The sequence below is a fragment of the Astatotilapia calliptera genome, chromosome 8, assembly GCF_964374335.1.
Source record: "Astatotilapia calliptera chromosome 8, fAstCal68.1, whole genome shotgun sequence".
Lineage (NCBI taxonomy): Eukaryota > Metazoa > Chordata > Actinopteri > Cichliformes > Cichlidae > Astatotilapia > Astatotilapia calliptera.
The window spans coordinates 8,560,680-8,579,071 of record NC_137429.1 but is presented as its reverse complement, the minus strand read 5'-3'; the positions used below and the strand labels follow the sequence as shown (position 1 = coordinate 8,579,071).

At 36.7% G+C, this 18,392-nt stretch overlaps 1 protein-coding gene across 2 annotated transcripts; it reads left to right on the top strand.

Moving 5' to 3' along the window:
* The first annotated feature begins 537 nt into the window (after positions 1–537).
* LOC113028206 (5-hydroxytryptamine receptor 3A-like) lies at positions 538–18,244 on the top strand. Of its 2 annotated transcripts, none has more exons than XM_026178283.2 (13): positions 538–2,276; positions 2,585–2,677; positions 3,165–3,404; positions 6,850–6,918; positions 7,674–7,837; positions 8,508–8,552; positions 8,708–8,817; positions 10,147–10,316; positions 13,240–13,403; positions 15,443–15,653; positions 15,733–15,897; positions 15,984–16,063; positions 16,283–18,244. In XM_026178283.2, exons 3-13 carry the CDS (start codon positions 3,368–3,370, stop codon positions 16,508–16,510), a joined length of 1,443 nt encoding a protein of 480 aa, XP_026034068.1. In that variant the 5' UTR covers positions 538–2,276; positions 2,585–2,677; positions 3,165–3,367; the 3' UTR covers positions 16,511–18,244. The 2 variants fall into 2 exon arrangements, with proteins under 2 accessions (XP_026034068.1, XP_026034067.1); XM_026178282.2 differs by having other exon boundaries at positions 3,162–3,404.
* The last annotated feature ends 148 nt before the right edge of the window (positions 18,245–18,392 follow it).

Genomic DNA, 18,392 nt, shown 5'->3' with positions numbered 1-18,392 from the left:
GAAATGTCAGATTCTTCTTTAGCTCTTCTACTTCCTGTATTTTCTGCTGCGCATTTAGGTTTTTCAGCTTATCCTGTCTCATAGCAATATATGTTTACAGACATGTATTGCTGTAAACATACAGCAATCTACGTGATTGACAGGTCACGTAGATTGCTGTATGTGCCTTATTTAGCAAGGCACTCATCTTCTTGAAGGTGTGTTTGGGGTTGTTATCATGTTGGAATACTATGGCCTCCAAAAGTTGATTCTGTTCATCTGGATGTAGCTTTTTCAGTGGGAGTAATGTTTCATCACTCATCCAAGTGACTTCTTCAGACTCAGCTGACTGCAGGTTTTCCCAATCTTATAAACAGTATATTTGCATAATGGCTGAAACCAGCCCACTGAAGGAACAATGGGCTGGGAGGTCAGTTCCTTAATCTTAATTATGCAAATTCTCATGACCATTGATCAAAGACCACTGATCAATGGTCATCTTATAATGTGATTGCAGCTATTCCCCAACTCTCTGTGAATGGTACTCATGGCCATTGATCAGTGATTTTTTGATGTCTTTATATTTACCATAGTGCCACATTTAGACTTTCCTTTCAGAGGATATTATTAAATCAGGTCAGTAGGAGCAAAGCAAAAGCAAAAAATAAAGAAAATAAAAAAATATTATTTTGTTCTCATGGAAAGTTGTCCACAGTGAGCTAAGTGGAGCCAGAAAATGTCTGAACTGATCCATTTTAAAGTTCTGTACATGCCAGTTCCTTAGGGACTGTTCCATCAATACTGATGATTTTCCATCAGTATCGAAAACCAATTATAAGATAATTGGGATGCTAACCACCGTGGGATGCACGGTGGTTAGCACTGTTGCCGCACAGCAAGAAGGTCCTGAGTTCAATTCCAACATCAGTGTGGAGTTTGCATGTTCTCCCCGTGTCTGCGTGGGTTCCCTCCGGGTACTCCGGCTTCCTCCCACCGTCCAAAGACATGCAGTTTGTGGGGATAGGTTAATTGGATAATCCAAATTGCCACTAGGTGTGAATGTGCGAGTGAATGTGAGTATGAATGGTTGTCTGTCCTTGTGTGTTAGCCCTGTGACAGACTGGCGACCTGGTGTACCCCGCCTCTCGCCCTATGACAGCTGGGATTGGCACCAGCACCCCCTGCGACCCTGAAAAGGATAAGCGGTAGCGAATGGATGGATGGATGGATGGATGTAAAATCTGAACAACAGAATGCAATGATTTCTTAATTTCATAAAGAAAACTTCTTTTATGCACAATAGAAAATGGAACTCTTCAAATATCTAAACAGAAAAAATACAAATTTTATAAAAAAGCATTACCTAATTTTGAGTATGACGGCAGCAACGTGTCTAAAAAGTCGGAAAGGTGCAACAAAAGGCTGGAAAAGTCGTACTCAAAAGAAAAAAACTGGGGGAACACTTTTTGGCAACAGTTAAGTCACACTGGGTATAAAAAGACCATCTTAGTGAATTGAAATATTTTTCTGTTGATTAAGTTCTATCTGTATCTGTGAGTTGTTATAATTGTCCTTTAATATTCATCATTAAATATGGTTGATTAGTATTAAAAGTTTGGTGCTTCAACTCCATTCACTATGTGATTTGTTCTGTAGTGCTGATATGGCAGTTTGGGGTTTTTTGCTTTTCCCAGTAGAATTTTGTAGTTAATGAATTTATTTAAACCAGTTTTATGTTGGTGTAACTAGGAGTACTGAGAATAGATAATATGACCAGGGTAGGATTTTAGGGTTAGGGTCTTTTTTTTTTTAAGAGGTTATGTATCTGAGATTAAACTCTGGGGGAATATTTATGCTTAAATATTTACTGTTGCCAATGTGAAGAAGGACAGCAGGGTCCTGACCTGGAGATTGCATCCTCAGAGAGTGACATTATGGTTGATTTATTCCAGTTTATTGTGTATGTAACCCAGAGTAAAATCTGTTTTACTAGAATTTAGTAATTTCCTGCACTTATTTCCTGCCATTGGACGCATCACAAATACATGACTCCAACCACATGACTTTGCTCAGCCAATCGGATGGCATGTAGGTCATAGTAAGCCTGTCCCGGCTTTCTCCCGTCAGATGAGTGGAGGCAAGCCAGGTGACAGAGTTGTTGCAGGTTTATATTAGCAAACACTTGCTTTTCCGTTTTAATGCATTTTTTTTTAACACCAGCTAACTTATTCGATTTGGACGCTGATTATTGTGAGCCAGAGCCACAGTGCTGTCGTGCACTGAACAGAACGGAATTGGTGAGTTTGAACTTTTAATTGACTGTATTGCTACCAGCTGACGCTAATTGGCTGCTGCCGGTCCAGACAATTTGATTTTGATTTTTTATTTGATGATAGTTGTTGAATAACAAATGCTGTGACGCTATATAATATGTATATAGCAGTTGAAATGTTTTAGTTAAATCCTTATTGGTTAAATATACTGTTTGTTTAATTATTTATAAATTGTGTACCCAGGAACAAGAATAACGTAATGTATTTAGCCTAACTGGCTGACATTTTTTGTATTCTTGTGATTTCTTATTGGCCTCGTTTATTTAATGCAGGCCAGGTGAACCTTTTTGGGTATGAAAAAGGATGGCGAGCCAATGAACGGCTAGGAGCAGGACTCATTCTGCATTGAAGCTTCCACTGGACTGGTAGGAAGCTATCAAAGACGACGCTCTGTCCCGTAATTTCCGAATACACTGATTTCCACAATCATACACGCCAGTTCCCCCGTTTATGGACAATAGCGCTTGGACATCTCTCATGGATATTCAGATAAAACTCATGGACTTCAGTGTGGATCAGTGTTTTCGATGTTAACATGTGTTATTTATGGGGAACTTTTTTTGAGTACCCCTCGCTGGCATGTTTACATTTCCGTCGCACTATGATTGGTTCATTTGGTAACTGGTTTAGGATGGAGCAAGCAATAGAAAAAGAATAGGTTTCAGAGCACAACGTACTGCTTTGTATGTTAAAGGGGCTTTTGAGATTTTGGAGAAGTCATTGATTATACTGAAAGTTTCTTGTAATGAGTTATGTGAATCTGATAGATATAATAAATAATTTGCATGGGACTAATTTTGTCTTGTGAATTCTTGTCTTCTGCTTTATTGCTGCAACAAATGGACAAAGAAGGAGAGAGAAAGTATTCCGGTCTGGTTCCCAGTGAAGTGTCAACCTTTGTATCCCTGCCCACCCTCTGCTGCTGTTTGCTAGATTCTTTGGACAATCCGTTTTTACATTTGCCCCACCCTCGTGAGGCATTGACTTAAATGGAGCAAGAAGCATCTTAAGAACCCATAGAGGACAAGGGTGCATACAGATCTCTGTAAGCAACAATGATCGCTGGTTTCTTCTTTCTGCTCATAATCACGGGTAAGCAAACATTATTATATTTTAATTCAGTTATTTCAGCATTTTATTTATATACAAATATATAAATATTAGGGTTGGGACTCAAAAAAATAATCTGATTAATCGCATTTAATCACAGAAGAAAACCTGCCGCAAAGTGCAAATGTTTTTTTTCATTTAAAAGGGTTTTAGTGGGCAGTAGAATTAAATAATAGACATAAACATGAATATTTTAAACTCAAGCTCTTTTAATTTCTACATTTAAACTGCATTTCAATTCAAAACAGGGAAAGAAAAATAATATCCCTGTCCCACACTAGGCAGACTTAAAAATAAAATGCTATTTTAAGTACTGTAAGTACATTTTCAAAATGGTATTGTCTTTAAATAATAATAATAATAAGGCTAGGCTAAAACAGTGTGATCATGGAAGAATTTAGTACAAAACATAACAAACCCATTGGACTCAAAATACCCCCTTGCTTGTTTACTGTCCATCTCTCTCAGCCAGTTACTTAGGCAAACTAGCATGTTCACATTTTCAGAGCTCAGGGCAGCTCTCCTTTTTGTTACTGTGTGACCTGCAAGTGAGAACAGTCTCTTGCATGGGACATAAATAGCAGGACTAATCAAACGCTTGCGGGCCAGGACAGACACCTGTGGGTGGGTCTCTGCTCGACTGGACTACCACTGCGGTGGGCAGTCTCTCGCTGATAGTTGATTCTGCTCTGTACAAACTCAGGGTCCTGTTACACAGGGCTTCCTCATCTAAATCAGAGTCTGGAGACAATGAAGAGAGGAGGCTCTTTGTCTTTGCTGGCTCCTTTGTGGTGGCATCTTTAAAAAGTTCCTGCAGCAGGGCCTCAAGGCTGGTCCAAATCTCTTCTCGCGCTCCCCTTGCAATACACTTTAAATCCTTAAAACGTGGGTCAAGTACAGTGGCTCTTGTGGGTCTTGAGCCACTGATGGTTGGGTGTAGCTAACATTGGGATAGGGAAGGCAGTCTTAAATTTCACCATGTAGTGTGAGTCGTCATCATCAGAGACCTCCATGGTGTCATGCAGGTGGCAGAAAGCAGGTAAAAACACTCCACATGAGACACATGTCTCACCTCCAAGAAGTTCAGTCACTAACCTGTAGTAGACAGTTCAAGAAAGTAATTATTAATCTACACAATAACTGCCACCTATAGAGCTTTTTGAAGAAAAAGTAACAGTAAGTTAAAAGTTTTAATTACCTGAATGGTTACATGAAAGTCATCAGCTTTTTGCGTTTTACCAGCTGTGATGAAGTTATGACTGGCTTTTGTTTGACTAAAGCAGCAAAAACAGCCTCTTGCTGCTTTAGTAGACGAGAAACCATATCCAATTCCACTGTGTGGAAACATCCTTCATGAGTGACTGTCTGTTGCCCCAGTGTTATGTTTATGTTTGGCACAAACCTGTTGCTGGAACAGCCAAGATAATTCTACTACAATGGCAAACGCAGGCACAACTCTTGCATGAGGGAGATAAACGAGACGAGTGCTGTTCCTGTTGCTCAAACCGCGGTCACTCTCAGTCAGCTCCCCCGCAGCACTGCTCTTTATTAAGGTTACATGAATATTCACAGGTTCATTAACATACAACATCTTACACAGGCATACACGTGAACAAAGAGTGCCCGTGTGTGGGTCAAGATATGACCCTGTGATTGACTCCCCAAAGCTGGTGTTAGGAGTCCAGCGGACCACCTACACAAAATGCTCTTATACTTAAACAGATACAGAGTAAGTGTCCTCCCATACCATAAATCAGAAAGAGAAGGTACGACCTCTCTAGGGTGTGTGTGTGTGTGTGTGTGTGTGTGTGTGTGTGTGTGTGTGTGTGTGTGTGTGCGCGCGCGCGCGCACGCCGGAGTGCTCTGGAATGCACAGTCTTTGTAGACAACTAAGGATCAGACATCCTATCAATATGCAATCGATTATATATCTCTAAGCATATATGAGTATATGTTTCTAAGCATACATGACAATCCAACAATTTAAATCTGACACCCAGTCTTGCTTGCTCCTGGTGTAGTTATTTCAAGTTACTTTTCTCAAAATTTTGAGTTAATAACTCAAAATTTCAAGTTAGCTCTGCCAGTCAGTAATCTATGTGAATGACGTAATTTTCTTGTTAGACGGAAGGATCTGGCACAGAGGAATGTGCACTCAAAGCCAGATTGTGAGCTACCAATGTATAGCAACAAATTGGTGCTTTCAATAGTATGTTTGCTGATAGTAACACCATGTGAGTCAGCTAATAACACAAGGATTTCATCATTTGTGAAGGTCACACTGAAAATACTCAGCAATTTGTGCATTCATGACTGGCTGTAATGCTGGTAGCTTAGCTGTAGCATTTGTAACTGAGGGCTTCAGCGTCCGGGTAAAAAGGAAATGACGCAATTCACGTAGATTACTGATTTGCAGTGTTAATACAAAATTGAGTTAAGGATTTTTTTTTTTTGATTTTTATTTAGTGGTGGAAACGGGCTTCCATAGCATGTAAAGTGCAATTAAATGCATTTTTTTTTGTTTTGTTTTGTTTTACACCAATGTTTGTTTTTTTTAAATTTTGCCTTCATTAACAGAATTCAGACAAGATTTTATGTATTTACTCTTTTGGAAATCTGAATTGAAGGACTTCAGTTGTTTAAACTGGTATGAGATCTTATATTTTACTAACTGAACCAGTCAAAATATTTAACAGTTGTAATATAGATTTGATCTAGTTTATCTATCTGGTTGAAGAATATTGAGTAAAACACAACTAAATATTTCCGGATGAAACAGTTTGCAGACACTATGGCACAAAACAGACAGACGGACACCTAGTCAACTGTTTATTTGTATTAGCAACGCAATACTAATCAACTGGATTGGTCAAAGGAAATAGGACGCTGGGCTGAAAAACAGGACTCTGGTTGGTATCTGCCAGCCAAAAGTAAAGCTGATCTAAATACAGCAAGGTGTAGCATGCAGAAGGAAGCCACTGTGGAGAGAAATATAGGAAGTAGAGAGCAGAAATGAGAACGGAAACAGGTGTTGCAAGAGGTCTGGATGGCATCAGCTTGTGGCTGTGTAAGGGTTGAAGTGACATCTCAAGTACAGTATAAGTCTTTCTGTGAGTTCTTTTGTTACTGATTCCTCAGGACACTATAATATGTTATTGCTTATATATGTCCAGCGGTTGCTGTTTATTAAAATTCCCAGGTCTGTTTCCAAATCTTGAAATTTTTGGTTTGGTTGTTTGAGCCTTTCCATTTGGCCGAGTCACTTATTTATTTTAATTGTAAGCTGAAAATCTATTTAATTGTTTTTTTTTTTTTTAGGTTTGTTTTTCTCATCATGTGTTCTTTCAGTTCATCTATTATTATGACCAACACTTATGCACCTAATTTTGTACATATGTATAACTTCTTTTATGTTCTTTCATGTCAGGTGGATATGTCTCCAATGTAGAGCTACCAGATGCTGATAAGCAAAAAAGCAATGGGACAATTACTGGAGGTATTATTAATTTATTCTCTCAAAGCTTATTCGGTGGATTTCAGTTAAATTTGGCTTAAATAAACATGGATATGCAAAAACAGTATGTATATGACACATTTACTGTTTTTCCATTGTCATGTCTACATCCCTGAATTATTAAGTGTATTTTTTTAACAAAGGAATAAATGGTATTAACATACAAACATGTGACAAAGAAACCTGATACATTAAACCTTAGAAATGAAAGATGTTGTAGATGCTGTATCTTTTATTTTTAAGGTGTAACATAACAAAAAAAGAAAAATCATATAGTCCATACCAGGTTCTAACGTTAATTAAACAAAACATCAGATGAACAAAAGCACATGACATTACACCATATTCTGCTAACTATGAGGTCTGCCATAATGTATATCATGCCTTCCTGAGGTGATTGATCTAAAATATAAAACAATTTTATAAAGAGTACGTTACATGTATTCTACGTCCCATTTTTAATATTGACTGATAAGATAAACATTGCAGACATGGCCTGTTAGTCAACAAAAAGTTCTGTGCATATCAAAAGGTTCTAAATTGGTGCCTACTGCCATTTCTCAGGAATACTGCATTAGTGCAGATGTACATTAGCTTTGATGGATGTAAGCAGCCAGTGAGCATGTTTTTTGTTTGTTTTTTTAAATTTAAAATCAGGAATGAAAAGCACAGACATTGTCTCTTGTTATTTCCTAAAATAAATCTCTAATGGAGAATGCATTTTGATATCATTTCAGATAACGAAGATGAAGAGGAGAAAGTCTGTAATTTTCAGGATATTGTCAATCACCTGAATCTGAAAAAAGACGAACTTAAATACACTATGAGCCGGCCCATTATAAACAACAAAAATTATACAGAAGTGTTTATTACAATAAGACTCTATGCCATCTTAGATATGGTAATTTGTTTGGGTATTCTTTTATTATTAATGACAATTAATTAATTAGTTTTCTTGCTCATGAAACATAATGTCACAGCACTCATCCACAAAAGAACAACTCATTATTATTGTTATTATTACTTACTCTGGCTTGTGTTTCTTGCCACGACCCGTTTTTCTGTTTGTAACTTACAGTTTCTTACATCAGTGCTGTTTCATTTTTATTTAGGTATTTTTTTTGTTTTAGTTTTTTCTGAGACATTTATTTGACACACAGTACAGAGATATAGGTTGAGTTATGACTCCATGCTAATACATGACAGGTATCACTGGATTACTTCTGCTGAAGAAATCTTGAAAAAATTTTAAGCACTACTGTCCATCACTTCCAATCAGACATGATATATGTAGTTAACTGTCTTTGGTTCATGTCTTTATATTATTATTATTATTATTATTATTATTATTAGTAGTAGTAGTAGTAGTAGTAGTAGTAGTAACAATAATTATATTGCTGCATGAGGAGTTGGCTTGGAGGCAGCTTGGACTTCAGCAGAAACTGTCTATTTACCAGCAAAGGATAACTGCTGAGGCATTAGCTGCTATGAGTTAACATTAGCTAACCTGCCTGTTGAGCTTGACATGTGTCTGCCTCAATAAACACTATGTTCAAATTCTTTATTTACAGAGAGAAATTGACCAGACCTTAATTACTTACATTTGGGTTGATTTGGTGAGTTTTCTCTTAAATATAACATAGGTATATATGGTTTTCTCTGTATTGTTAAAATTCTATACTACTATTACTATACTATTTTTTTTTTCTTCAATTATTTTATTTGTTTTTCATCATCTCATCTCTTTGCCTTTTTGTACCCTTGAGTGTAGGCTTGGCTCAATGAGTACATTAAATGGAAACGAGATGATTTCTGTGGAATTGAATATATAACAATTCCTACTTCATATCTGTGGATACCAGATATAACTATTGAAGAGATGTAAGTTTGACATATGCAATATGCCCATAAACTCACTCACATATAGTCATTTTATAATCATATTTATAAATATATGCTACTGTAAAAACCATAGGGTGACAGAAAATGTTTTCCTTATTGTAATTCATGAAATAATTTACAAATTGAAGAAGGAAAAATAGCAAAGACATGGTTAGAAATAACCATTTTTACTTAAAATAACTTTATTCAAACAGAGTCAGAGGATGTGAGCAATTATCAGCTGTCTGTTGAATTTATAGGTAATTCATCTCAAGCTGTTTTGAAGCACCTTTCACAAGTTGGATTGGTTTAATAGGCAGTTCACACACTATATTGCCAAAAGTATTAATATCATCCAAATCACTGAACTCAGTTGATCCAATAACTTCCATTGCCATGTGTGTAAAAATAAATAAATAAATGAAGCAACTAAACAAGCAGACTGTTTCTAATCTGCTCTGATGAACTCGGTGAATTTCACCATGGTACCATAATAGGATGCCACTTGTTCAACAAGTCCAAATGAAACTTGCTTGCTACTAATTAATCCCCAGTCAACTGTATTATAACAAAGTAGGAACGACTGTAACTAAAATCACATAGGGAGGGGAGGTAAGCAGATGCTGAGGCACGTAGTGCGCAGATGTCACAACCTTTTATGCACATTAAATTGCTACAGACCTCCATACTTCATGTGGCCTTCAGCAAAGCTCAACAACAGAGCTTTCCAGTTGCTGCTTCCAGCTCAGCACAAACACAGGCAGCTCTCCTGTCGGGTCCCGGCATCCTTTCGAAATGGGAAAGGTATGACCAGGTGATGGAGAATAGCTGTGTGCATCAGCCTCCTCTGACACCACACCCCGAACCCACCCCTCTTTTGAACTTAAAAAAAATAAATAAATAAATAAATAAATAAATATATATATATATATATATATATTTATTTATTTTTTTCAACAAAATCTATTACAATTGGATTTTAAATCATATTGGATCATATAATGAAAGACTATTCAGCATACAGAAGCAATGACAAAATATAACACATCTGTCTCTACTGCAATAGATCCAAAGACTGGTTGGAGGATGTGTTTGTGTCAGAAAGGGGGGGATTTTCTTGTAAAATAAAGAAGGGCCTAGCAAAAACTAAGTTTGGGAACCACTGGCCTAGTCAATGGTATCTCTTCACCTCTAGTACTAGCAGGTTTTACTAAGATAAAATAAGATATAGCTGCAGACATAATAAATAGTCATTTATAGCATGATGCAAACTGTTTTCCATAGTATGATAATACATTGTTTTCATTACAAACATATTCTTTTATACAGGACAGAAAAAGACAAAGCGTCTCCGAGTCCATATCTCAGCATATATCACAATGGTCGGGTTGAGTTCAGGAATGACCAGGTGGTGCTAAGCACCTGCAAGATGCATGTTTACAAATTTCCTTTTGACACCCAGAGCTGCAACCTCTCCTTCAAGTCTATCTTTCACGATGGTGAGTCCATAACAGTTTCTGTTTACATGTCCTTTGTATGGTCTTAAAAGCACAACATTAGATATTTTAACATATACTGCCCGGCCAAAAGGAGGGGCTCTAATTTTCTGTTTCTGCTTTGATGATGTCATGCATAATTTCAGGAAGGTTATCCAATGCCAAAAAACTAATTTTCATCCAAATTTGCACATATTTTGGGCCAACATCTTATTTTGATGATGTTAGAATTGGACAACTGTGTGAAAAGGAATTGGGAATTTCCAAAGAGTCACATGAAACCCTGGAGCTGCTATAGAGAGCCGTACACGTAAGCTGGATCCAGTTCTGTTTAATATTAGTTTTATCTTGTTAAAAACTCCCATTAGAAAGATTGGATGTTGCAAGTAAGCAATAAAATTTGAAATAGGCATTATACAAATGCTGGGATTTAATCAATATTCCACACAACAACTAAACAGAATGAGCATGTTTTTATAACATTTTAACTTTTAACTTTAGTGATATTACTGTTTTTCTTGTAGTTGAATTAGCTGATCTGCAGTTTTTTACTGAGTTTGGATAAGAACTTTAAAGTCAGGTTAAGTGTCTGAGGTAGTGATGTGTCGGTCGCGAACGAAATGGCTCTTAGAGCCGGCTCCTTATCGCAAGCCGTGTTTTTTGGTTGTTTTTTTTTTCCCTTCTCTCACCCTCTCTCACACACTTTTTTTCCGCTTCACTCAGCATGTGAGCCTTGTGCTTGCGCTGGGAAGAGGGGGGGAGGGGCGGTAGTTACACTCGCAGTAGCACAGGAACAGAGCGGGAGGGAGAGAGAAAGGGAGCCAGGGACAACAACGCAGTGTTGCCAACTTAGCGACTTTGTCGCTATATTTAGCGAGTTTTCAGACCCCTTAGCGACTTTTTTCTAAAAAAAAGTCGCTAATAAAAGACGTGAAAGCGCGTATCGCTTTTACTCTCAACAAGCAGTGGGTGCTGTAACGCAGTCAGTTCTTCTTTTACTCTTATGCTGTTTTGTGGATCACAAGGTTTAAAACTACTTATAAACAAACACACACACACACACACACACACACAGTAACTCCACCAGAGTGCCTATTTCGGGTCACTTTTGCCGGTCCAAGCCCGGGTAAAGGAGCAGGGTTGGAATTGTGACATTGAATAAACAATAATTGCTAAAAGAAATTTAGTATATTTACGGTGGCCCCTAGAGACGTGTTTTGTCTCTAGGGGCCACCGCAAATATTTATATATAAACATATATAAATAAAACCAGGGGGTTTTTTGGGGTTTTTTTTTTTTTAAATTTTGCATTAGTAATTCCTTTTGTGCATAATTTTATATTATTGTTAATAATAAATTAATTAAAGCAACAAAAAAACCTGAAGAGCTGGTTCGGAGCCGAAAGAGCCGGCTCTTTTTAGTGAGCCGAGCCGAAGAGTTCTCTAAACAGAGCTGGAAATCCCATCGCTAGTCTGAGGTGGAACTGCGAGACAGTGGACAAGTAATCATCAATGAGTGCATCTGTCTGGATTCGTTAGGTTGCATCTGCTTCAAAAGTGAGACATTTTCCCTGAAACAATTAATAACTCCAACATAACAATCACAAGCATTTATGGCTCAAACACAGATGACCGACCACACATTCTATCATAACTTCTTCACATCATTACAGGATTTCTCCACATCTGCCATAATCATAGGTGGAAACTTAAACACAGTTATCAACCCAACAATAAACAGCTCAACAAACTCACATCATACCCAAAACTGGCATTCAGCCCCAATCATACCATAGCATACCAGCTTTATTTATAAATCACTTTAATATAAAGCCAGGGTTCACAAAGTGCTGTACATATACAAATAGCATAAACAAAATAAAATAAAACATGTTAAAACAAGTTGATAAAACAAGTTGAGTCAACCCCTTAAAGAGTGCCAAAGGCTTCAGCAAATAACTATGTTTTAAAAAGAGTTTTAAACTCAGAAACAGAAGAGGCCTGCCTAACGTGCAAGGGCATTTCATTCCACAACTTTGGAGCAGCTACAGCAAAGCCATGGTCACCTCTAAATTTATACTTATTTTTTGTTACCTTAAGGAGCTGCTGATTGGTGGACCTAAGGGAAGGGGCGTAGTGTTGGGGAGTAACAGAATACATGTACCAGTGTTACGTATTTAAAGTACAAAATATGATTAACTGTATTCCGTTACAGTTACCGTTTAAAAGGGTAGTATTCAGAATACAGTTACTTTGTTGAAATAAAGGGATTACATGACGGTCTTTTCCTGTTTCATATGTTAGGCTATGCCCTCTCTATTGTTGGTAATTCCACGCTGGTGGAAAACCCAAAAAAAACATGTATTACAGTGGCTTGCAAAGGTATTCGGCCCCTTTGAACTTTTCCACATTTTGTCATATTACAGCCACAAACATGAATCAATTTTATTGGAATTCCACTTGAAAGACCAACACAAAGTGGTGCACACGTGAGAAGTGGAACGAAAATCATACATGATTCCAAACATTTTTTTACAAATGAATAACTGCAAAGTGGGGTGTGCGTAATTATTCAGCCCCCTGAGTCAAAACTTTGTAGAACCACCTTTTGCTGCAATTACAGCTGCCAGTCTTTTAGGGTATGTCTCTACCAGCTTTGCACATCTACAGACTGAAATCCTTGCCCATTCTTAGATTAGATGGACAGTGTTTGTGAACAGCAGTTTTCAGATCTTTCTCAATAACATCACACTAACATCAATACCAAAGCAACAGTTAGAACAACAGAATCTTAGACACCCCACCTACCCCAGAATAAGAAAGAGCACTACAAAAAATGTAAAACAATAAAGCACTTATTCCTTGTTGGTCTGCTCACATTTATATTATTTGTCCTTTATCACATTTCTTTTTATATTCAATTTCAGATAAAGAAATATATTTGCGGAACAACTCTATTAACAATTCAACGGTCACAGAATTGTCTCGTAAGATGATGCACACGCAGTATGAGTGGCTGTTCATCGACATGTCAGTCAACAACGAAGTTGTTGAAGGTTATGGATTCAATCAAACTGTGGTCATTTACACTGTAAGTATTTCTGAAAACAGAAAGGAAAACTCGTTCTTTTCCCTTTATCCATCTACTCTAGCCACCTGGTTTCAGGTCAAGCACTCAAGTTTTTTCCACAGCAGGTGATGGATGTGCTGAACCATGCTGCTGTGTTTGGCCCAGTTCAGTTGTAGGGCAATCTTTGAGTTGCCAAGTTTGCAGTGGACAATATGCTATGATGTACATCAATTAAAATAATTTTTATTCATCAGATTTATCAGCCGTATCATTTAGTTATCATAATTTGCAGTATATATTTAGGAGTGTGTAGGATCAGGTGGTCTCGTTGATTTTAACCATTGATATCAACGCGTTATCATTGTTAATGTGAGGTTTAAAGGACTTGTATTCAGCTTTAATGGAAGATAAGTCAGGTTTTACTTTTGATACTTTATACTTGGTTTTTAAATAACAGTTTTATTTGTAGTGATATTTTTCACAGTGTTGTTTATTTCCTAAAGGAGTGGTTTGAATTCCTACACCACTTGTCTCTGACAGCTAATAGCAAATATTTTTTGGTAATATATCAGATATTTATTTAACTATAGAAGTACTTTTTTGCAATTTTTCAGCCAGGAAGGAGTGCATGACGGTGAAGAAGTCCATGTAGAGTGCAGCAATAATTTGTCAAATGTCACTGCACGCCACTGCCTTATATATAGTTGTGTTCAAAATCATAGTAGTGTATGTTAAAATGTGAGTAAAGTTCGAAATCCATATATATTTTTTTAATTTCCCTTCATTTGTAACACTGCACATTATATTTTTCATCAAAACATGAAGGAAAAAAGTATCAATATTTCAATTACTTGTCTGCATTTTTTCATTACAAACTCAAATATTTACTCAAAGTGGAAAAAATGTTAAGATTTAGCCTTCCTGTGTATCACTAAACTAATATTTAGTTGTATAACCACTGTTTTTGAGAACTGGTTCACATCTGTGCTACATGGAGTCGATCAACTTCTGGCACCTGTAAACACGTACGCCAGCCCAGGATGATTTGACAACCTTCCACAATTCCTCTACATTTCTAGGTTTTGCCTCTAAAACTGCATTTTTAATGTCACTCCACAAGTTTTCTTTTGGATTAAGGTCCGGGGATTGGGCTGGGCACTACATAACCTTAATTTTGTTGGTCTGGAACCAAGATGCTGCTCACTTACTAGTGTGTTTGGGGTTGTTGTCTTGTTGAAACACCCGTTTCAAGGGCATTTTGTCTTCAGCATAAGGTAGCATGACCTCTTCAAGTATTTTGATATAAGCAAACTAATCAATGATCCCTGGTATGAGATAAATAGGCTCAACACCATAGTAAAAGAAAAAGCCCCTTAAGTTTTTTTCCACATCTCTCTGGTTTGGCTTTCTATTTTAAAGCATTGGAGATCATTTTAGCTGAGCAGCCTAGCATTTTCTGCACTTCTTTATATGTTTTCCGCTCTCCAATCAACATTTTGATTAAAGCATGCTGTTCTTCTGAACAATGTCTGGCACAACCCATCTTTCTAAGGTTTTCGGAGAATATTGCATGTGCAACATGTGCTGGCTTCATCCTTAAATAAGGGCCACATGAATGACACCTGTTTCTTCACATAATGAATGACCTCACTGGTTGGACTCCACACTGCTATTATTGTGAACACGGCCCTTTCACTTAATTATTCAATTGCACAGACTCAGGTGCATTCATATTGTGAATGTTGAGTCTGTTGGTTTCTCTGACTCTACTCACCTACTGGTAAATTATTTGCCATGTAATAAAATGATTCCTATCAAAAACACTGATCTGATTCGTCATGTTGGACTGCTGTTATTTTGAACACAACTGTACATCCTGTGGTGGTGTTACAGACACCCAAAACAACATTAATAACGCTGCATGGTTTGGCACATTTACACCACCCAAAACTTCTCACTTAACTCCTTTCTCTTTACTATTTGAATACAAATTCACATAATACTTCTTTGAGTGTAAATCTGTCTATTGTGCCTAACCACCTGGGGAAACAAATTCACAGATTACCATGAAGAGGAGGTCTGTCCTCTACGTTGCCAATTTCATCCTGCCAGTGCTCTTCTTCTTGCTTCTGGACTTATCCTCCTTCCTCATCTCAGACACTGGGGGTGAGAAACTCGGCTTCAAGGTCACTGTCTTGCTTGCTGTCACAGTGATGCAGCTTCTTCTCAATGAGATTCTGCCGAGCTCTTCAGACAGTATTCCACTTATAGGTAAGGAAGCGTGTTTGACTGCACATATAGTCAATACTTATTTGTCCACAAATTTAATAATACTGTCTGCCCTCCTCAGCTGTCTACTGCATTGGAATTTTTGCTCTGATGCTGCTCAGCCTCCTGGAGGCAATTTTGGTCAAGCATCTGATTGAAAAGGAAGATGAGACGGATGGAGACCGAAGCCTGGGGGAGAACTCTGGGAACAACCAGGGCGGCCACAACTTCTACAGCTGTTTTAGAGGTGAGCTTAATCATAGCAAACATTCCACAAATCTGCATGCAGTTTTAGTTGTGTTGCATTAATCTTTATGCCTAATGTTTTTCCAGAGATTAGGAGACTCAGTCACCACGCCTCTGTTGATGAGGTATCTTCTCATGAAACACCATCTGTGTCTCTGTCCCGAAAGGTTGGGAAAAAATGCACATTTTTTTTCTCTTTTCAGAAACTCCAGGAAGGGATGTTTGCATTGCAGAGATTATCCTGTATCTTAAACTGTATATCGGAAGCAAACATTTTTTTATTAAATCAATGTAGAAACAAACCAGTGTGTCAAATGTTAAAGCTATCATGAACCTTATTGGCCTAACATCTTGTTGATTGCCTTTCTACAAAACCACTCTTTCAGGGCAGCAGCAGTATACTGACAGAGGTGTCCTTTGCTCTGGAAAAAGTCTCAGATGAGCTGCAGGAGACAAGGAAAACAATGACTTTGCTCAGCAGCAACAGGAAGTCTGGATACTGGACCAGAATGGCTAAAAAAGTCAACAAGATTTTCCTAATTTTTTATTTGACTGCAGTCACTGTGTTCTTAGCATATATGGTTTCATTGTGGAACAGTGCTGAGGGTAAGTAGGGCTAAAGTTAAAAAACCTAAAAGAACTAAAGCAAAAAAGAAAACACACAAACGTATTTCTTACTCTGTGTTATATATTTGCAGTTAATTTCTATTTGTCCGAAACAAAAACATTTTAGAAACCAGAAAAAATTTCTGAAATTGTACTCTGATCTCGAGTGTTAGGAGTGTTGTGATCAGTGTCAGGTCATAGTCAAAAAAGTAATGTATTACACATATTACCCAGAACACTTTTCTTAAAAGTAATGCAATAAATTACTCCAATTATTCTTAAAAGTAATGCAATAAATTACTCCAATTAGAAAATAATTAATTATACTGGCATTAACATTATTTTCACCTTATTCTGTAAAATAACCTGAAACAAACTTTCATAATAACCATTTAAAAGTATAAACTGAGTCTACAGTCCACCACAGCAACACAAATCCCTATCGCGACAAGGACGCACATATGATCTTTCTCTTAGTATTTAGGTATGAACACAAAGCTGACAGTACAAGCAAAGATGAAAACCAGCACAAAAATTGTTAAAAAAAAAAAACAAAAAACCATCGCCACAGTGATTCTAGAATTCAGAGAAAAAAGTACGCATTGTTTCACGATTTATAAGATGGAGCATTAGTTGTATATTCATAGTTTATTATTTAAGTGTAGCTCCTGACCTGATGCTTCCTTGTACAGTTTGCCCTTGTTGAGTTTGAGTGTATTAGCTAGTTCCAGTTTTATTTTTCCTACTTTATTTATTCTTGTGGTATTGTGTTTAGTTCCCTTCCTGTTTCCACTCTCTGTATTTGCAGTGTATTTATAACCTTACCCTTTCTTTGATTTCTATTAGAGTATTTTGTATCAGTATACTACCCAAAGAGCTTTATTTGTCTAATTAACATAGAAAAAATCACATCATTTAGTGGTCATTAAAGTGTGTTCAGATTTATTTATTTATCACATTTAATATATTTAACTTATTGATGATGATTTATCTCATAAATTGTGAAACAATGCTGACTTTTTTTCTTGGAATTCTGGATGAAAAAGACGTCCCCACTTTTTGTTTTGTTTTTTCCAATGTCTCCAGTTCTCTTTTGTACATAAGCTGGTTTTAAAAGTTAAACAATTCTAAAAAGTTCTAAATCACTAGTTTCAGCCTATCTGAATAAAAGACTGAGTATAACATGTTCTAATATGCTAGTGCTTTCTCAATAGAGAACACAGGACATAATGTTCAAAGTGAAAATATAGCAGATTGTTATTGTTACATATTTATTACAATATTATTAGAAGAAAATTAGCCTTTTCTTTTACAATTGTAAGAGAAAAGGCTAATTTTCTTCTAACAATATTGTAATAAATATGTAACAATAACAAACAAAACATACGTATACGTAACAATTACACATCAGTCATATAAAAAGGTTCTGTTCAAAATGAATCATAGGTGTTTTCATACTGGCTTTGGCCAAACTTTCCTTGAGCAGTGTCTTTGCATGTTTTATGTACTTGTATACATGTATCCCATAGTCCTTAATTATGTGTCTGTTTCCAGTAGTATGTTTAATATACTCATCTTAAGGATATAATAAAAGGGTATGATAATATTCACTTGATAAGAAATATACACACTGTTGATGTTCTTTTACATACATAATGAATATGTTTAAAGTATACTGTACTGGAAGTTTAGGCTTTTAATAAACAATTAAACATAAATACGTGGCAATATGAAGTAATGTACTTGTGTGTGCTGTATATCCTTCATTTACATGTGCATCCTACTAGAACATTGCAGTAAACGTTAGAAACATCTTGCTGCTCCTTTCATTGTATATTTTTGTGTGTGTGTGGCACAACCAACAGATTTAGAGTAATTAGAGTGTAAATT

Bases quoted from the DNA above. Each gene is read 5' to 3' on its own strand.
- LOC113028206 (XM_026178283.2), top strand. From the start codon at position 3,368: ATGATCGCTGGTTTCTTCTTTCTGCTCATAATCACGG. The intron at 15,898-15,983 runs GTGAGCTTAATC...ATGTTTTTCCAG, and splicing joins CTTCTACAGCTGTTTTAGAG to AGATTAGGAGACTCAGTCAC. The intron at 16,064-16,282 runs GTTGGGAAAAAA...CCACTCTTTCAG, and splicing joins CTGTGTCTCTGTCCCGAAAG to GGCAGCAGCAGTATACTGAC.